At 40.2% G+C, this 22,094-nt stretch overlaps 1 protein-coding gene across 1 annotated transcript in view; it reads left to right on the top strand.

Annotated features, from left to right (window-relative positions):
- The first annotated feature begins 996 nt into the window (after window positions 1-996).
- LOC121385361 (alkyldihydroxyacetonephosphate synthase, peroxisomal-like) overlaps window positions 997-22,094 on the top strand; it is a 37,110-nt gene continuing 16,012 nt past the window's right edge. Inside the window, exons 1-10 of the mRNA XM_041516017.1 lie at window positions 997-1,159; window positions 4,324-4,413; window positions 5,306-5,396; window positions 7,708-7,828; window positions 9,489-9,563; window positions 13,774-13,845; window positions 15,657-15,736; window positions 17,253-17,333; window positions 19,332-19,457; window positions 20,866-20,974. Of these exons, the coding sequence (XP_041371951.1) occupies window positions 999-1,159; window positions 4,324-4,413; window positions 5,306-5,396; window positions 7,708-7,828; window positions 9,489-9,563; window positions 13,774-13,845; window positions 15,657-15,736; window positions 17,253-17,333; window positions 19,332-19,457; window positions 20,866-20,974 (1,006 nt within the window). The 5' untranslated portion in view covers window positions 997-998. The remainder of the gene's footprint in view (window positions 1,160-4,323; window positions 4,414-5,305; window positions 5,397-7,707; window positions 7,829-9,488; window positions 9,564-13,773; window positions 13,846-15,656; window positions 15,737-17,252; window positions 17,334-19,331; window positions 19,458-20,865; window positions 20,975-22,094) is intronic.

Genomic DNA, 22,094 nt, shown 5'->3' with positions numbered 1-22,094 from the left:
ACTCAACCATATGCATACATAGATAGATATTAACGCACTGGCGCAGGGGATAATTAAATCCTTTCTGGTTTCACAAACTGTCCCATGGGACTGGAACCTATGGCACCGAATCGCCCGCAACTTGCAGACTTGCCCCGGTACCTTTTGAACTATTGAGGCATCCATAAAAAAAGGATGCTCTTTAACTCAACTATATGCATGGAGCATACAAGCTACGCGATCTATCCTGCTTACGTGCTGGAAACAGTGGGCAGACTTGGCACTGGCTAGTATGTATTGACGTATGAATATCTATAATATAGATTATATATTATATTGTATGTATATCGAGGTTGACTGTTACATACATAGATAGATATTAACGCACTGGCGCAGGGGATAATTAAATTCTTTCTGGCCTCGCAAATTGTCCCATGCCGTTGCTGGGACTGGAACCTATGGCACCGAATCGCCAGCAACTTGCAACTTGCAACTCAACCATATGCATGGGGCCCACGCATGCATATCCCGTTACGTGCATGAAACAGTGGGCAGACCTGGCACAGGCTAGTATGTATTGATGTATGAATATCTATATATTGTATGTATGTCGAAGTTGACTATTACATACATAGATATTAATGCACTGACGTGTATGCATGTGTGTGTGTGTGTGTGTGTGTGTGTTACTTGTTCAAAATTATGCCCATCTCAAATTTACCCCCCCCCCCCCCAACCCCCATCTGCCCGGGACTCGGTCACTGGCGAAATCAGAGGCTGGGCCATCGACGGACATGCCTGAACCTGATTGATGGGGCCATGTAAAACCGTTTGTACTTGGACTACTGTATGATCGGGCAACGCTAGATCGATCGTTTCTCACACTACAACGGAAGTTATTAGCCGACGCGCGTCTATTTCTACTATCATTAGTTGATTGGGTTTTGGTTGTTTGTTTGGTAAATCAATGATAACTGTTCGAAAGCGTAATAAGTGAAGTCAATTAGTTGTATTGTAAGATGGCGTCTAAAGACAGGTTAGCTGTGATTTCGGCGCATTTGCTTGGAGGAAAGTCGATCAAAATCGCAGAAAGTCAGTCCACTGTTAACACAACACTTTGTGCAGCCGCTGACGGAAAAGTAGTTGTTGACGAAGAACCTCCAACGATTCCGAAACGAAGGTGAACATGAAACAATGGACTAACCATACATAATAATAATACTCCCCCACCCACATGTCAAAAGTTAACTGCCTAACTTTTACAGTTAATTTCAGGCCTAACCGATAATTAGGGGCGGGATTTAACTCAGTCGGGACTCGGTTGAGTGTTCGCCTGTGGTGCTTGCATCGCAGGATCGAACCACCACGGTGGATCAATTAAAACTGATTTTTTTTTTCTCTCTCGTTTTAACCAGTGCACAACAGCTGGACAAAGGCCATGTTATGTGTTTTCCTATTTGTGAGAAAGTGCATATAAAAATGTTTGACATCCAATAGCCGGTGATTAATTAATCAATGTGCTGTAGTAGTGTCGTTAAACAAAACAAACATTCTTTAAACTTAAAGCAATAATTATTTAATTTATTAGCCTGATTGACAGTAGTTCATAAAAATAAACTCGAATGTGCATTTACATTCAAGTTTATTTTTATGAACTAGATTGACAGTTGCTCAGTTGTCGTGGCCCATACCCGTAACTTTCCAGGCACAATGACAAGATTGTTTAACATGCACTTTCAGAGCAAGCTGTTGTAGTGCATGCCTGTCCTGGGCGCAAGCACCAGCCTTAGCTGGCTTCTCCATCCAGGAAAGGTGTGGGGTAGGTAGGAGGAGGGACCACCTGCACTGGCGGAGGGTGGTATGCTGCTATGGAATTTGGAATGTCCCGTAGGATTAAGCCAAAGAGAATGGGTGTGCATTTTTGATGAAGGAAATTAGCCACAATTTTGAACAGTCGGCCTAAATGGATAAGGTTTTTTACGTGCGTATATACCACTAGAGATTCACACATGCCTGTCACGGGCTTAGTCTCTGACTTCCGCCAGTGACTAAGTTCGGGCCAGGAGGGGTGGGGGGGGGGGGGTAAGTTTGAGGTGGGCAGAATTTGGAATAAACAATTTAGTGGTCGGTCAAAGACCTAAGTCCTAAATAAATACATGTCTGGACTAAGAAATTAAATCCCAAAATATTTTGAGTGCTTGGCCAAAAAAGTTTAAGGTGATTTGAGCATTTGAACGGGCGCCAAAGTAAAGTGCGTTGGACTATTTACACACAAAAAATAAACATAATAATTTTGAGCCGTGGCCGAAAAGTTTAAAGTCCAACTAGCTAAGCCCTAAAAAGGAGGTTACCTGTCCTAGGTAAGGTTGGCTGCTACGGGGATGAGATGATGTAGTCCTCATTGAAGAGTGATACTAGCTTCCTGTAGCTGTGGGTCCACAAGCACTGGACTAGCTGTAAGTACTGGGTGCCGGTGATGATCTTCATAATTCTGTGGATGGTGTAGTTGTCCATGTCCTTGCAGAGGATTCCTTGTCGGTAAAGATCATCCCGGCGCGATGTGACCACTAGGGCTTGCCCCACTCTCCATACTCCACACTGTGGATGGCGATCTGGTGTCCATCCAGAAAAGTTTTGAAGTTCTCCTCGTAAACCCCGCTTGGCAGTCTGTCGGGGTCTGTGACGTTGTCCACCAAGTACTTAGAAGTTAGAGTACTGGCCTCTGATCTTCCCGGCTGCTAACTTCCAGTCACTCTGGGCGGAAGCGGAAGGCTGAGTCTTGGCAGGTTGGTCCCGGGGGGGGGGGGGGGGGGGGGGGGGGGGTCACGGCCTTCCGCTTAGCAACACCAACATCCAAAGTCGTCTCAGCAGAGACCCCCTTGGAGGGGGGTCTCGACGCGGACGGACGACGAGCTGGAATGGTTGACGCTGGCCGTGGTACATGAGTTGGCTGCGACAGTTGAGCCGGTTCTGTCAGTTGGCGAGTCGCCTCCTGTTGAACTGGCCGGTTTGGTCGTGGTGGGGGCAGCGATGCAGACGGGACCGCCGCTGGTGGTTGAGCCGCCAGCTTTGTTCCCTCCTGAGCCGCCCCTGGCGCACGTTTCCTCTACCTCGTTCGTCTTTGCCGTAGCCGCGTCGCCATATACCAAAGTCACAGGCAACCGTGACCTGGTATAAGCAACGCAGTATTCCAACAGCTTCCTGTAGCTAGCTGTTAGTCCCCCCAGGTGGGGGGGGGGGCAAGTCGAGAGCGCAAGAAACAATGTCTATCCTTATCGCTAGTAAGCTCGTGAGTCCCTATAGGTTTGGAGTTTAGTAGGCCGAGAGTAGTTCGCTAGTTGGACCTATTTGTTGCTGAAATGTCTCCCTAGGTTGCCCATAGGGGCCCTTAAAAGGGCCTGATCTGTTCAGATCGAGGCATGACAACCCAGGGAAGACGACACAATTGTGTATGTCGGGAGGTAAAGCCGGCAAGTCTTGGTGTTTCTCTTGAGTTTCCAGGCACATGGAAAGAATTGTATCTATAGTCTTATTAAAAGTAGGGATCACGGACAATTTCTAAATATGACAAGAATGATAAAGATTTTTTGCTGTACTGATGGAATAAATTTAAAGAACTATTTTAAACAATAACAAAAAAATTGAATTGCCCTTACCCTCCTAAAATGGAAATTTTCCATTAATGGGAAATAACTCTGTTTAGTAAAAATTTACAGAAAACCTAAAATATTGGGAAATGGTGAAATGTTTTTAAATTTAAGCCTTACTTTGGATTTTAATACCTTTGTTAGTATTTACACTATAAATATTTCCACTAAATTGTCATTAAAATAGTCCCAGTTGTTTTTTCAATGCTGAAAAAAGGACCATTCACTTGCCTCAAGTATATGGTACATGAATTCAATTCCAGTATACATGTATATCCCTTTTAATAAGTTTCTAAATTAATTAAATCATTATAATTTGACATCAGTGATTTTAAAAATTTACTAGCCACGATTAAAAATTCGCTAGCCCTACCTTACTTTAAGTTAATACAATTTTACTAAATTATAGTAATAATCTGATATGTCACCTAAAGAAGGAGATAGAGCTTCAAAACCACTAACAGTGGGGGGGTTGGGGTGGGGCAGGATATTCATATTTACAAAATAAACGTAACTGCAACATTTGACACTATATACACTCATTGATAAAAGTATATAAATCCTCGGTACGCCTCAGATTTCATACTTTTATCAACTCGTGCTGATAAATTATGACATCACAAGAGACACTGGGAGTATCCTCTATATATGCTAATTTTCATTTCTTAGAAGCTTAACCTCCTGCTTACCTTTTCAGACAGGATGTTCTCAAGTGGAATGGCTGGGGATACAAAGACTCCAAGTTTCTCATTAACAAAGAAGGCCATGTTGAGTTCTCAGGTGAAAGGTGATTATAATGTTTGGTAACACAATTTTACTTTACAAAATAATGACACAGCGATGTTGAGTTCTTGGGCGAATGGCGATTATATTAACACATTTTCACATAGAAAATGTTTTGGTCTGTTTTAGTTCATACAAAATTATAAACAAATAAATATATTTTAGTTTTCAATTATTGAGCAATAATTTCAAAGTACAAAGGGTCGTCGCAGTTACCTGGATGTTTGATTCAAACTAGCGGATGGGTTGAACAAATTTTAACAATTGGTCGAAAGTGACTGACAGATGAAGATAGGGGGAGAGAGTAAAAGTATTTTGCCACCCAGGCAGTAATGGATCACTTATAATATATGCACTTTCCCAAAGATAAGAAAATTAAGCCAATTCAGAAATGCTAAAATTGATTAGTCTTCATCTATGTCAAAGTCATTAGATGATTGATCAAACTTGTGAATGACATTAATGTTGGATTCCCATTTTGTGTCTAAAGAGGCAGCGCCCTCAATAGTTTAAGAAGTAGCAGGCTACAACAGTGATGATAGCGGGGGGTCTGGGGGGCCTCCCCAAGAAACATTTGAAAAATCGAACCTCTGAGATGCATTCTCATGGCCTCTGTTAGTGCAAATCAGTCACTACGAAAAGTAGGCGGCGGCAAAAGCTGTTTCAGGCGGCGATTTGCCGCCGGAGACCGGGTACTTTTGAGGGCTCTGAAGAGGGGTGAACTTTAGTAGAGTTGTTGAGAGAAATGCATTCTTTTCTGGAATTTCTTCACTTGTAATTACATGATACATGTACTAGGCCATTTCCAACTAAATTTGGTAACAAGTTTCATTTACCCATGGAACACTACCTTACAAAGGACATAGTAAACCTTTGTTTTATTTGTCTTTATTTAGATATCGTCTTAGCAATTGCAAGATGCCATCATTGCGTGACTGGATGAAAACCACAATTGGAATCAGTTTAGAACACAAAAGTCCTGCTCAGGTAACTTAGATCCACTCCACTATATAAAGACCAATGTTTTAAAGACCACAAACCCCCCCCCCCCCCTCTCTCCCCCCACGATCGGACTGCTGGTGCTCCCTTGCACCTGCCAGTGCAGGCGGTCCCTCCTCCCACCTTTCCTGTCTTGGACAGAGAGACCAGCCGAGGCCGGCACCTGTGCCCAAGATAGGCGTGCACTACAACAGCTTGCTTTGAATGTGCATGTTAATCACTAGTCTAGTCCAGTCCAAAGAACACAATATTTCATTATTATTTTATAGTAAAACTATTAAGACCACCATGGTATTACAGATTACAACCAGTAAAGTCAGACCCATTGGTCGTTTTCAGCGCATTTGGACCCCACAAATGCGATCACATTATTTACTTGTCACATCACATAAGCGACAAACAATAAACAGTGTGGTAAAATCTTGCCTAGTTGTCCATGCTATGGTGTTAAAGTTAATTGCAGGTATATGTGTTTCTCAAAACATCAATTAAGTAATCTTATATTTATTTATTTCGAAAGACAAAGGGATTACTTTCGAACTAGGAAGTCATAGTTAATTTCTGGAAGGTACGACGCACAGTCATTTTATTGTATAACTTGCACACAATAATGTTGAAAAGTAACAGTTAAACAGAGTAACATGTTTCTTTATGAAAGCAAATGCCATACTAGTACCATCCTAGTACTTCATTTTTTTTATAGAAACTGACAACAAATGCAACAATTGGTTGCATTCAGTCAAGGACAGAATACATGTGTTTGTATTACCTTTGGGACAGTGGATGTCCTAATACGTCGGGAGGGTGTCATTTGTCTAGACAGTTGTTAATCTCTGTTATGTAATAATTAAGAAAACGAACAGGTCTAAGCTCACAAATTAATATCTGGAGGTTTGAGACTTGGTTATTCTTGCATTTGAATGTAAATAACCGGCCTTGGTGGCGTCGTGGTTAGGCCATCTGTCTACAGACTAGGTACTGGGTTCAGATCCCAGTCGAGGCATGGGATTTTTAATCCAGATACCGACTCCAAACCCTGAGTGAGTGCTCCACAAGGCTCAATGGCTAGGTGTAAACCACTTGCATTGACCAGTGATCCATAACTGGTTCAACAAAGGCCATGGTTTGTGCTATCCTGCCTGTGGGAAGAGCAAATAAAAGATCCCTTGCTGCCTGTCGTAAAAGAGTAGCCTATGTGGCGACAGTGGATTTCCTCTAAAAAAAACGTGTCAGAATGACCATATATTTGACATCCAATAGCCGATGATAAGATAAAAAATCAATGTGCTCTAGTGGCATCGTTAAATAAAACAAACTTTGAATGTAAATGTTAATAAATCGTTATCACTTTTATCAGTTTAAACATTACTGATGGTAACCAAAAAGGAGGGGGGGTGGGAGGCGTAAAATTCAGAATCAATATTTACCAAAAATCATTTTGAATGTTGGTTATTTGGTATTAAGACCAGTTTTAATAAAGTCCTGCAGATGGTCACAATAGCGGAGTTTCATTGTAATGTTGGTAATTTGGTATTAGGACCACCCCACTATTAAGACTGGTTTTAATAAGTCCTGCAAATGGTTGCAATAGCGGGGTTTCACAGTACATCGATTCATTGAAATAAAAATATATTTTCACTAAGGTCTAAAAAAAAAAGTGAACCCATGTTTTCGGTTTCCCTGCCTTCTCTGATTTTATGTAGCAAGCCTGAAATTTTTTGAAGCAAAAAAAAAAGATGATCCCTGATGTTTTGCAATCAGCAATCTAGATTTGAAAAACCTGGGACCTAATTCACAAAGGTCTCTCAGGCTCTGCTAGGCAACAAAGCATCCTCTTTGCAAGTCTTTTAGCATTGCACTGCGATATCTCAAAGTTGCGAGAGTTTAGTGAATTGGGTTTCTGGGCCAATTACAGTTTCTCAGTTTGATTCGATTAATTTTAAATTTAATTTAATTTTTTAAAGTTTTTACCTACCTCAGAGTTAGCTCTGGCATTTGCCAAATTCGCCAGTTGCAAATTTCAAAAACAATTTTAGCAAATTTTATTTTAATTTGGCAAAATAGTTGGCAATGCATGAAATAATTGAAATTTTGTTAGAAAATAAGTGGGTTTCTGCAAAAATTATTTTTTAAAGTTTGACCCAGAGCTAACCCTACTACCTACCCTATTTGTTTTCAAGCATGAAACCTGAAACAAAATATAAATCTTTTTTTTTTAGGCCTTACCAGGACGAACAGGCTCGTGTTTATTTCTAACACTGCTGATGTGTTTGTCAGAAAAACATTGCTTTCATTTCAGCCTGAAATAACATCAGCTGATATCCCCACGCCGACAGTGAACCACAACTTCATGAGTGACCTTCGACCTACGGGTATTTCTTTCTCTGATGACTGTCAGGATAGGCTGTTCCGAGCTCATGGTGAGTGATGCAGTGTTCGACAGATATGTGAGAAAGTCAATAGCCCTCACAGAAGCTGGGGTTAGTGTCCTTTGTATTATACAGGGTTTCTGCCAGAGGGTAAAATGGGTATGGCCTGTGGCGATATTAATTGTTTTAGAGGCCGTGTGCAGTCCCAATGCACTTAGCCCAGGTGGGCAAATTTGTTACGTAATACCTTCGTGCGACCGTGCACTCCAATATGCACTTAGTCCAGCTGTGGGGCCATGTGGCCAGTAGTTACGTAATACCTCTGCGAGTGCGGGTTTTACAACCGTGATTTTGGCGACTGGCGACAGAATGTCTGGTCATCTAAGGAAAGATACCGACTCTGGGAGAGGTGGAAATATCAGATGATACGTGAGGTACCGCCTTGTACCCCCAGGCGATATTCGCTGTCTCTGAGAGTTTTGAATAAATAGCTAGGATTTTAGAGATATCGGGGAGAAACATTGGAAGTATCCAGGGGAACGGACGTCGTCCACTGAACGATCTATATTAGTTCAGACGGGACTTTGGTAAATATATTATTTCTGCTCTGTGGTATAACCTTGATGTGATTGATGTGACTTTTAAATATTTTAATACTGTATTATACCAATATTATTTAGACAGTGCTGCCGGTCATCTGACGCAGTAATCTGTAGGCTCACTGTCCTAAATAATTATAAAAAGCTTAACCAGTCATCCTAGAGGACCTAGGTAAACTGTAGGTTATTGTCTTTATTGTGATAGGTACCAGTATTAATTCTGTGTTACAAGGTTACTGAATGAGTAGTTAGGGTTAATTAAAAATTAACCAGTTAGGAATAGAGTTGTAATTCCTTTATTAATTAAGTTCCCCTGGAAGCGTTTCTCCATTATCACACGTGTGTGTGTTAGCGTTTCTCAATTATCACACGTGTGGGTGTTGTGTCACGGTGAAGTGATTAGCATATTGTGTAAACTAGACACCTAGAGATTAACTAATTAAATGATCAGTTCTGGGATGTTAGTATTTGTTGTTGTTAATTAACTACTGCGGCTGTACATTTGTCAGCGTAGGTTAATACAGTTTCCAAAGTGTATTGTGTTTTTGTTGTGTTTTCTAGTGAACTAAACGTGCTATATTATATATACTTTATATAAGATCGTATCTCTAATCTTACCTAGACGAGCCACACTAGGGTATAACCGCCCGTTACAGAGAGATCTAATAGATATACAGTTAGGAGAGATATTTTGATAATCGTGTTTCATTCAGTTACGGGTATTATAGGATCCCCGTGACAGCACCATACCCACAAAATTTTGCAGGGTTATTTTTTTAGGATTGTTGAGGACAGGTAATGAATCAATAAAAGAGAAAACACTCCAAGTTTTGTCAATTTTCTTTCTGGGGGAGGTCCCACATACCCCCCCCCCCCCCCCCCCATGTTGACTGTGGTTGCTTTCAATTCCATTGTGCCATACCCAAAACTTTCTTTCTGGCAGAAACACTGACATACCATTGATAATTTGAACTGGCCCCAACCAAACATTCACTGGCCTGGATCAAAATGTATGGGGAATATGCCCCTCGATACCGGAACTAAATATTCTTAGTAGTTCTATTTATTTGTCTTGTGATATGACTTGATATGGCTGTTGATTCTTCTTGCAGGACATATGCTGCACGAAGTCTTTGTTCTCAGAGAGGGGATGTTTAAGCGAGTTCCTGATCTCGTTGCCTGGCCAAGTATGTAACAGTTTCTTATAGGGTTTTACAGTGGCGTAGCGTGGGTTGCCAGCGCCAGGGGCAAGGCAAGTATTGCGCCCCCGAACCAGTGGACTGTTAGCACTCCCCGAGTCCTTTCCACCAGTCCAGAATTTTGCACCCAGGGCAACTGCCCCGGTGGCCCCGCCCATGCTACGCCACTGGGGTATCACAATACAGTTCTCTGAGAATTGAACATCTGCGTGACCCATTTTATCAGTTACGCAGAAATAAATCCATGTAATCCATTTCCTTTTTGTGTAACCCGTTTTATTATCCACATAGTTCAAAATATTCAGGGAAATATAACCGGTATGACTCATATGTGTCATAATGATTTGTAATCCATTTCCTTTTTGTGTAACCCGTTTTATTATCCACATAGTTCAAGATATTCAGGGAAATATAACCAGTATGACTCACGTGTGTCATAATGATTTGTAATCCATTTCCTTTTTGTGTAACCCGTTTTATTATCCACATAGTTCAAGATATTCAGGGAAATATAACCAGTATGACTCACGTGTGTCATAATGATTTCACGGGCAATAAGTGTATTTTATTATCTACATAGTTCAAGATATACAGGGAAATATAACCAGTATGACTCACGTGTGTCATAATGATTTCACGGGCAATAAGTGTATTTTATTATCCACATAGTTCAAGATATACAGGGAAATATAACCAGTATGACTCACGTGTGTCATAATGATTTCACGGGCAATAAGTGTATTTTATTATCCACATAGTTCAAGATATACAGGGAAATATAACCAGTATGACTCACGTGTGTCATAATGATTTCACGTGCACAACAAATGACGTAATTTTGTGAAGCGACATCATAACTTAATGCGGCTTCCTCAGTGTAAACGCTTATCAAAATGACGTCATTTCGAAAAATGTCGTCGTTTTGTCGTCTCTTTTTAGTTACGTTTGAAACATTTTGACATGGCCCTAGCTTGTTATTCATGAGAATAATATTTTATATAATGTGGATAATAAAGAAATTATTACACTTGCGTTCGTTCGGGTAATACAATAATCCTGACACTCGTTTCGTAAAATCAGTACGACACACAAGCTTGTATAATAATCTCTCTATATCCATGTAAATGATGAGTAAAAATTTGCACGAACAAAATATAGGTTACACGAAATTAGATTTGCGTGACCAATGCATGAACAAAACAACCATTTTGATAATTATCAGAGGCCTGCGATATGATACGTAACTCGTGATATGATATGTAACTCGTGATATGATACGTAACTCGTGATATGATACGTAACTCGTGATATGATACGTAACTCGTGATATGATACGTAACTCGTGATATGATACGTAACTCGTGATATGATATGTAAAAAAAACCATAATTTGATTCACAGTGTTTTTCCCATAAAACAATTGTTGGATAAAAGGAGTTAAAAATAAGTAGTAAACCTGATAAAAAGGAAACACTGGTAACACATTCTTAATATAGAAATATCACTTCATAGACAAACTGACATAAGCAGACACATTTTCTCTGTCCATTTCACTGCCTTTTCTTATGGAAATAAATATACAGAACCTCACGTACGTTGTTTTCGCTTCCTATTTATTGCACAAGTTTATTTTGCGCAAGAACATATATACCATGAGACTGCAAAATAAACCAGTGCAATAAATAGGAAGCAAAAACAACGTATGTGAGGTTCTGTATTTATTACATACCTTCTTTTACTTTTTACAAACTGGTTTTTAATTTAATGTCATAAATACACTTTCTTAAATCTAAGATCAATCCTCCTTTCATGAATTTACTTAACGTTAAGAATCATACTCCGCGGCAATCTTGTGTAATGTTTCAAATCCAATGTGACGGCATTTGTAAATCATACATAACGTCAGTAACAAAACGGCGCTAACTCCAGTAAAAATAAAAAGGGAATTCCCCATTTACAAGTTCCTGTCCAGATCGCACATGTGTGATACAAGATAAATTTATCACACGGTTTGAAAATGTCTTTATCATTACAGTAAAATTGAATAGGAATAATAATTTGCCAGTAAGTACATCTCTTGTAGAAATTGGGGTTGGTAAATCGATACAATTTTAAATATGAATTCTGTACATGATTAAACTTAAAATATGAATCGTTATCAGCCTCGGTGGTGTAGTGGTTATGCTCTTGTACTTGAGGCTGCTAGGTGTTGGGTTCGTATCCCACCTGAGGCAATGGTATCGGCTCCAACCCTGGGATGTGATCCTGGGTGTGTCTCCTGAGTGTGTCTCTTGAGTGTATAACCCCCACATGGAGGATGATTACCTGGCATGCACTACAGGTTCTGTGTACCCAAGACTTTTGTTTTATCACACTGCACACTTTCCTTTCTTGCCTTTGAATTCCATCTAATTTTTTACCCGATTTGGCAACTCCTACTTCTTTGAACTCCACATCCCAGTCCTTGTCTCTCTTTAACTGTGGCATGTGCTTGTCTGTTGTGTTTATCCATGCCACAAACCTACCATATTCTATCATCTGTAACTGTTGGCTTTGTGGGTAGGATGTAGCCCCGTGGTAAAGCCCTTGCACAGTCGGTCTGGGATCGATCCCTGTCGGTGGGCCCAGTGGGCTATTTCTCGTTCCATCCAATGCACCATGACAGGTATATCAAAGGCCATGGGGATGGTTCATATAAAAGATCTTTTGCTACTAATGGAAAAATGTAGCAGGTTTCCTCTCTAAGACTACATGTATATGTCAAAATTACCAAATGTTTGACATCCAATGTGCTCTAGTGGTGTTGTTAAACAAAACAAACAAACTTCTGTTGGCTTTGTCTTCTCTGAACTTGTTCCAGCCAGTGCACGATGACTGGTATATCAAAGGCCTCGGTGGCGTCGTGGTTAGGCCATCGGTCAACAGGCTGGTAGGTACTGGGTTCGGATCTCAGTTGAGGCATGAGATTTTTAATCCAGATACCGACTCCAAACCCTGAGTGAGTGCTCCGCAAGGCTCAATGGGTAGGTGTAAACCACTTGCACTGACAGTGATCCATCACTGGTTCAACAAAGGCCATGGTATGTACTACTCTGTCTTTGGGATGGTGCATATAAAAGATCACATGCTGCTAATCGAAAAGAATAGCCCATGAAGTGGTGACAGCGGGTTTCCTATCTCAATATCTGTGTGGTCCTTAACCATATATCTGATGACATATAACCGTAAATAAAATGTGTTGAGTGTGTCGTTAAATAAAACATTTCTTTCTTTCTTTCTTGTCTTCGCTGAATGTTAAGAATGAAAAATTAAATCTGTGCTGAATAGGTTGGTTTAAACAATATGTCTTGCCATTCTATAAACTGTAATGACCTGGGGATTGGCCAACAGACATTGAATAGGTTGGTTTAAACAATATTGAATAGGTTGGTCTTGCCATTCTATAAATAGTGAATTGGAAGACATTGAATGTTTTATGTCTTGCCATTCTATAACTGTAATGACTGGGGATTGGCCAACAGACATTGAATAGGTTGGTTTAAACAATATGTCTTGCCATTCTATAAACTGTAGTGACCTGGGGATTGGCCAACAGACATTGAATAGGTTGGTTTAAACAATATGTCTTGCCATTCTATAAACTGTAGTGACCTGGGGATTGGCCAACAGACATTGAATAGGAAAGAAGGAACTGTTTTATTTAACGACGCACTCAACACATTTTATTTATGGTTATATGGCATCAGACATATGGTTAAGGACCACACAGATATTGAGAGAGGAAACGTGCTGTCGCCACTTCTTGGGCTACTCTTTTTGATTAACAGCAAAGGATCTTTTATATGCACCATCCCACAGACAGGGTAGTACATACCACAGCCTTTGTTACACCAGTTGTGGAGCACTGGCTGGAACGAAATATAGCCCAATGGGGCCCACCAACAAGAATTGATTTTCAAAATAATGTCTTATACCACTACATACCACGGCCTTTGATATACCAGTCGTGGTGCACTGGCTGGAACGAGAAATAGCCCAATGGGCCCACCGTCGGGGATCGATCCCAGACTGACCGCGCATTGAGCAAGCACTTTACCATTAGGCTACGTCCCGCCCCCACATTGAATAGGTTCCAGTTGACAAGTGAAATCTTTGTTACAGTCGACTATTGAGTTCTTTGTTTTTTTGTTCATTACAGGCTGTCATAAAGATGTTGTTAAAATTGTCGATCTTGCCCTTCGCCATGATGTCGTCATTATCCCTTTCGGAGGTAAGGTGTCACCATTGTATTGGATTACATTTCCAGCATGCAAACATTCCCCTAATAAATGTTAAACTCAGTTATGACTTCAGCAACCCCTGCAATTACTCACGGCAATCGGCAATGCCGTTGAGATTTTAATTCTCCGAGGAATTTTTTTGGCCTTGAACTATATTCAGGGTGTTTTTCAATGGTAAGTTTTTTTTGCCGTTGACATTTTCTTAATTTCAGGGGTTGCTTCAGTGTTAAAGGGACATACCCTAGTTTTGAAACACTAAGGCATATTTTTTACTATTAGAGACATTTTTGGTAACTGAAATCATACTTTACTTAGATTTTATTGTTTATATTATCCATTTCAGTACATTCGAAGTGCTTTTGGTGATCCTAGTGTTTTTAATATCACAAAATGCATTTCTCATATGTTTAAAAACGTGCGTGCGTCTGAGAAGTAACAGTTACAGAGTCAAGTTTTAGTCTATTTTTAGAGGGTATTTCACCATTTCAAAGTCACAGACTCATGTTTCACTCAATTGTAACTTTATCCAAATGTGTTACTGGTTTGTAGATTTACTAAACTTAGTGTGCATTTTTATGGCCTGAAACTAGGGTATGTCCCTTTAATTATGAGTGAATACTACAAGAGGACATTGCTAATACTGTGTTGAATTTACTACTTACTAGCAATGTTCCAATGATCGATTATAATAAAAAAATGTTTAATTGGTTTGGCTCTACTGATGTGATGATCGATTATAAAAATCCATAATCAATTGTGTGGCAAAATGTTAACTGTAATTGTTCCCCTAGTTTAGATGATGGAATGGATGTAAAGTTTGATTTATTACCCATAATATATCTTAATTTGTATCACTCAACTGGTTGACATTCCTGTAAGGCTGTAGAGTGCCAATCGATGACGTCGAAGTGTTACGTCCCACTTGACGTTCTAGTATGACGTATCACTTTGTCATGAACCAAGATATGTTTAACCATATGGGTAATAAACAGCACAATGTACCCACCTAAATAATGAAGTAATTTTCATTGTTAGCAGCAAGGAATCTTTTTATATGCACGATCCAATTGTATTTTGAAAATTATTTCATTTGGGATATAAACATGATATGAAATGGAAGCTTGTTTAATATCCTCTAAATAATGATTAATAATGTGTACTAAATAGGATATTAAACTCCCTACCAAATGTTTCGTATCATGTTTATGTCCCTCGTGAAGTAATTTTCATTGTTAGCAGCAAGGAATCTTTTTATATACACGATCCAATTGTATTTTGAAAATTATTTCACTTGGGATATAAACATGATATGAAATGGAGAAGAAACTCTTTTAATGTAGCTTGTTTAATATCCTTTAATTATTTTCCTGTAAACTATTTGTGTATTGTTTTTTTTGTTTGTTTTTTTCTGCTAGTAGCTAGTAGTACAGCTCTCGCTCGATGTCGGTCAGTGTGGGGTCGATCCCCGTCGGTGTCCCCATTGGGCTATTTCTCGTTCCAGCCAGTGCACCACGACTGGTATATCAAAGGCCATGGTATGTGCTACCCTGTCTGTGGAATGGTGCATATAAAAGATCCCTTGCTACTTATTGAAAAAGAGTAACCCATGAACTGACGACAGTGGGTTTCCTCTCTCAATATCTGTGGTCCTTAACCATATGTCCGACACCATATAACCGTAAATAAAATGTGTTGAGTGCGTGCGTCGTTAAATAAAACATTTCCTTTCTTCCTTTTTCTGCTATTTTATGTAATGGCTGTCACAACGTTTTGCTACGAGTATTTTGTTGGATATTTCCAGGTGGCACCAGTGTATCAGGAGCGCTGGAATGCCCAGAAGGAGAAACAAGAATGATTGTCTCCCTTGATACATCACAAATGGTAATCAAACTCTAAAACTTTATTAGCTCCACCGGCCTCGGTGGTGACATGGTTAAGCCATCGGACATAAGGCTGGTAGGTACAGGGTTCGAAGCCTGGTACCGGCCTCGGTGGTGTCGTGTTTAAGCCATCGGACATAAGGCTGGTAGGTACAGGGTTCGAAGCCTGGTACCGGCCTCGGTGGTGTCGTGTTTAAGCCATCGGACATAAGGCTGGTAGGTACAGGGTTCGAAGCCTGGTACCGGCCTCGGTGGTGTCGTGTTTAAGCCATCGGACATAAGGCTGGTAGGTACAGGGTTCGAAGCCTGGTACCGGCCTCGGTGGTGTCGTGTTTAAGCCATCGGACATAAGGCTGGTAGGTACAGGGTTCGAAGCCTGGTACCGGCCTCGGTGGTGTCGTGTTTAAGCTATCGGACATAAGGCTGGTAGGTACAGGGTTCGTTCAGCCTGGTACCGGCCTCGGTGGTGTTTAAGCCATCGTGTTTAAGCTATCGGACATAAGGCTGGTAGGTACAGGGTTCGCAGCCTGGTACCGGCCTCGGTGGTGTCATGTTTAAGCTATCGGACATAAGGCTGGTAGGTACAGGGTTCAAAGCCTGGTACCGGCCTCGGTGGTGTCGTGTTTAAGCTATCGGACATAAGGCTGGTAGGTACAGGGTTCAAAGCCTGGTACCGGCCTCGGTGGTGTCGTGTTTAAGCTATCGGACATAAGGCTGGTAGGTACAGGGTTCACAGCCCGGTACCGGCTCCCACTCGGAGTGAGTTTTAATGACTCCATGGGTAGGTGTAAGACCACTACACCCTATCCTCTCTCACTAACCACTAACAACTAACCCACTGTCCTGGACAGACGGCCCAGATAGCTGAAGTGTGTGCCCAGGACAGCGTGCTTGAACCGTAATTGGATATAAGCACAAAAATAATTTGAAATGAAATAAAATATTAGCTCCACTATGACGTTCGTCAGCAGAGGTTTTGTGATATTGATCTGGCTGTCCACCAACTTTTATTTTGAAATCAATTTTATCCTAAAGGTTTTATTGAATTGTTCTGAAGCTTGGTTCAGTGATTCTCTGGTCCATCCTCCACAAACTGATAGGACAATATTTACTAAGTGTTTTTCAGAGATCACTACACAATGTTAAAACGTCAAACAGTAGTTGCTAATCAATTTTCAACTGACTAGAAATATCGCTAATCAAGATTTTGAAAACAAAATGCTACTTGCCATTGGATTTTCAACCAGTGCTTCATGAATGGTATATCAAAAGGTATAGCACTATGAAATGGGGTGGGGGGGGGGGGGGGATGAGGGACCTCCCAAAGAAAGAAAATGGGTTAAGTTTAGGGTTAGGCTTAAGAAAATCATGCATAATGATAAGAGTAATTAATTTTGTCAAAATTTTAACTTAAAAAAAATAATATCTGGGTATGGCGCCACACCCGTTTTACCCTCTGGTTGAAACACTGGGCTGTGGTAAAACAAACTTTTAAACCGCTTTGTGAATATTTTCAGAACAAAATCTTGTGGATTGATGAAAAGAACATGACGGTGCACGCTGAAGCAGGAATAATAGGTCAAGATTTGGAGAGAAGGGTATGTGTTTAGAGCAGAGCGGTTGTGATTCAGCTATGTTTTTATGTGTACGAGAAGCCGTGAATGTTGTGCTTTTGTTGATCATTTTCATACCAGTGCGATTAACCATCCAATAAGACACAATGACATAAATTAATTTTAAAAGCACATGGGAAGGAAGGAAATATTTTATTTAACGACGCATTCAACATATTTTATTTACGGTCATATGGCGTCAGACATATTGTTAAGGACCACACTAATATTGAGAGAGGAAACCCACTGTCACCACTTTATGGGCTACTCTTTTTCAATTAGCAGCAAGGGATCTTTTATATGCACCATCCCATAGACAGAGTAGTACAGGTACCATGGCCTTTGATATGCCAGTCATGGTGCGTTGGCTAGAATGAGAAATAACCCAATGGGCTCACTGACGGGGATCGATCCCAAACTGACCGCACATCGAGCGAGCGCTGTACCATTGGGCTACATCCCACCCTGAACATGGTAAGAACATCGGTCGATTTAGACTTCTTGCCCATATTGATGATGAAGAGTTCTTCTGGATGAAGCGCTCGCTTAGTGCGCAGTTGATTTAGACTTCTTGCCCATATTGACGATGAAGAGTTCTCCTGGATGAAGCGCTCGCTTAATGCGCAGTCGGTTTAAACTTCTTGCCCATATTGATGATGAACAGTTCTTCTGGATGAAGCGCTCGCTTAGTGCGCAGTCGATTTAGACTTCTTGCCCGTATTGATGATGAACAGTTCTTCTGGATGAAGCGCTCGCTTAGTGCGCAGTCGATTTAGACTTCTTGCCCGTATTGATGATGAAGAGTTCTCCTGGATGAAGCGCTCGCTTAATGCACAGTCGATTTAGACTTCTTGCCCGTATTGATGATGAAGAGTTCTTCTGGATGAAGCGCTCGCTTAATGTGCAGTCGATTTAGACTTCTTGCCCATATTGATGATGAAGAGTTCTTCTGGATGAAGCGCTCGCTTAACGTGCAGTCGATTTAGACTTCTTGCCCGTATTGATGATGAAGAGTTCTTCTGGATGAAGCGCTCGCTTAACGTGCAGTCGATTTAGACTTCTTGCCCGTATTGATGATGAAGAGTTCTGGATGAAGCGCTCGCTTAATGTGCAGTCGATTTAGACTTCTTGTCCATATTGATGATGAAGAGTTCTCCTGGATGAAGCGCTCGCTTAATGCGCAGTCGGTTTAGACTTCTTGCCCATATTGATGATGAAGAGTTCTTCTGGATGAAGCGCTCGCTTAATGCGCAGTCGATTTAGACTTCTTGCCCATATTGATGATGAAGAGTTCTTCTGGATGAAGCGCTCGCTTAATGTGCAGTCGATTTAGACTTCTTGCCCATATTGATGATGAAGAGTTCTTCTGGATGAAGCGCTCGCTTAATGTGCAGTCGATTTAGACTTCTTGCCCGTATTGATGATGAACAGTTCTTCTGGATGAAGCGCTCGCTTAATGTGCAGTCGATTTAGACTTCTTGCCCATATTGATGATGAAGAGTTCTTCTGGATGAAGCACTTGCTTAATGCGCAGTCGGTTTGGGATTGATTCCCGTCGGTGGGTCCATTGGGCTATTTCTCATTCCAGCCATTTCACCATGACTGGTATATCAAACTCTGTGGTATGTGCTATCCTAACTGTGGATGGTGCATATAAAAAATCCCTTGCTGCATTATGAAAAATGTAGCAGGTTTCCTCTGATGACTATGAGTCAGAATTACCAAATGTTTGACATCCAATAGCTCATGATTAATACATGTTATGATTGAGCCATTTGATTATTTCATTACAAAATGTTATGTAGTGGGGGGCGGGAGGGTCGTATAAAATGACACATTTTGTATTATGTAAAAGCATTCCCATGATTGAGCCATTTGATTATTTCATTACAACATGTTATAAAGTGTGGAGGTTGTATAAAATTCCCCATGTTGTATTATGTAATGCAATCCCATGATTGAAATGTTTGATATTTTTTTCAGCTTGCGAGTAAAGGTTTCTGCACGGGTCACGAACCAGACTCGATGGAATTCAGTTCTCTTGGGGGCTGGGTCGCTACGCGGGCCTCGGGAATGAAGAAAAACGTTTACGGCAACATTGAAGATCTTGTAAGTATTTATTGCACATTTAATACGGTTTTATTAATCTCTGTCACAGCAGATATTTGTAATTGGGCTGGATGTAGACCAGTGGTTAAGTGCTCGCTTGATGTGCTGTCGGTGTGGGATCAATCCTTGTGACGTCGGTAAGCTCACTGGGCTATTTCTCATTCAGCCAGTGCATCACAACTGGTATATAAAGTGTCGTGGTATGTGCTATCCTGTCTGTGGGATGGTGCATATAAAACATCCCTTGCTACTAATTGAAAAATGTTGTAGGTTTCCTCTCTAAGACTATATGTAAAAATTACCAACTGTTTGACATCCAATAGCCGATGATTAATAAATCAATGTGCTCTAGTGGTGTCATTAAACAAAACAAACTTTAGATTTGTAATTGTTCACCCCTTATCTTCTATTGGTTTTCTGTTATCTGATACACAGTTTTAGCTGTAGTTTGATTTGTATTTTATTTGAGGTTTAATTAGAAATATAATTTTCGGATATTATATTCAAGAAAGACTGGTATGGATTGTAAGTAAAATGAAAAAAATTATTTTACTTTTACAAGTTGATTCAGGTACGGCGGATGCAAGTAGACCTTGGGGGATGGGGTTGACTGAGATCAAGGGTGCAAAGCAAAGTTTCTAGGGGGTTCAAGGGTATGCTCCCCCATAACATTTTGAAAACTAGATTTTTGATTCAGAATTATTGGGGAGCTTGAGCCTGTGATTAATTTACACTTTCATGGCTGTTAATACTATGTTTTACAGATATATTTTTTTGGAATGTTTCTGTTTATCGGCACTTTTAATTTTGGGATGGCTAATCTGATTTTGGTGCTGGACATTGTTAAATATTTCATTTAAAATTCTGTTTTGAGGTTGACCAAGGATAATATCATCAACGATACGTTCAGATGCAACATCTATGTCGTTACTGCTTTTACTGCACCAATTAATTGAGATGTAAACTTAAATTGTGATAATCAATATACTGCATTTGAATGCTTGCTGGAACTTCTCAAAAAGTGTTTAAAACCAAGTTTTAAGTAACCGTTATGTTTGTTTTTTACAGATTTCTAGTCCAGGAAAAATATATATTGTGGTCTACTTGAATATTTAATTTCTTACCAACCACCTATAAAACATTAAATGTTGCTATCTCGTTCCAACCAGTGCACCACAACTGTGGTATGTGGCCCTGGTATGTGCTTTTTTGTCTCTGGTAAAGTGCATATAAAAGATACCTTGCTGCATTAGGAAAAATGTAGCGGGTTTCCTTTGATGACTACGTGTCAGAATTACTAAATGTTTGACATCCAATAGCCGATGATTAATTAATCAATATGCTCTAGTGGCATTGTTAAACAAAACAAACTTTTAACTTTTTTTTTAAATGTCTGTTATTTTAACAGCTGGTTCATGTGATGTTTGTAACACCAAAGGGAGTGATGCAGAAAAGCTGTCAGGTTCCAAGAATGTCGTCCGGTCTTGATACTCATCACTTTATTCTCGGATCAGAAGGTAGGTAAAGAGACTGTTTGAGTATTCGACCATTATACACGGCTTCTAGAATTTTTATAACATCCACTAGCCATGGGATCTGTGATTTTAAAAATTTACTAGCCACAATTGTCAGTTTGTTTGTCAAAAAAATGTAGGGAAAGGTTCTAATGTAGGCTTGTAGCCTGTCGACCAATCCCACCAGTAAATGGAATAAAATATTGTTTAAACTAAATTAAAAATTCACTAGCCCTACTTTACTTTAGGTTAATCCAATTTTGCTAAATAATAGTAATAATCAGATAGGTCACCTAAAGAGGAAGATAGAGCTTAAAAATACTAACACTGGGGGCTGTGGTAGGTGTAGGATATTCATATATACAAAATAAACTTAATTGCAACATTTGACATGACAATAGTAGTTATTTACTAGCCCAACATTGAATATCACTAGCCATGAGAGTCTGGCTACAATAATCTAGCATCCCTGTCTGGCATGGCAATAGTAGTTATTTACTAGCCCAACACTGAATATCACTAGTCACAGGAGTGGGGCTACCATAATCTAGAATCCCTGTCTGGCATGGCAATAGTAGTTATTTACTAGCCCAACATTGAATATCACTAGCCATGAGAGTCTGGCTACAATAATCTAGCATCCCTGTCTGGCATGGCAATAGTAGTTATTTACTAGCCCAACACTGAATATCACTAGTCATAGGAGTGGGGCTACCATAATCTAGAATCCCTGTCTGGCATGGCAATAGTAGTTATTTACTAGCCCAACATTGAATATCACTAGCCATGAGAGTCTGGCTACAATAATCTAGCATCCCTGTCTGGCATGGCAATAGTAGTTATTTACTAGCCCAACACTGAATATCACTAGCCATGAGAGTCTGGCTACAATAATCTAGCATCCCTGTCTGGCATGGCAATAGTAGTTATTTACTAGCCCAACACTGAATATCACTAGTCACAGGAGTGGGGCTACCATAATCTAGAATCCCTGTCTGGTATGGCAATAGTAGTTATTTACTAGCCCAACACTGAATATCACTAGTCACGGGAGTGGGGCTACCATAATCTAGAATCCCTGTCTGGCATGGCAATAGTAGTTATTTACTAGCCCAACACTGAA

This window comes from Gigantopelta aegis, chromosome 11 (assembly GCF_016097555.1).
Source record: "Gigantopelta aegis isolate Gae_Host chromosome 11, Gae_host_genome, whole genome shotgun sequence".
NCBI lineage: Eukaryota > Metazoa > Mollusca > Gastropoda > Neomphalida > Peltospiridae > Gigantopelta > Gigantopelta aegis.
This window is presented reverse-complemented; position numbering and strand designations above follow the sequence as displayed.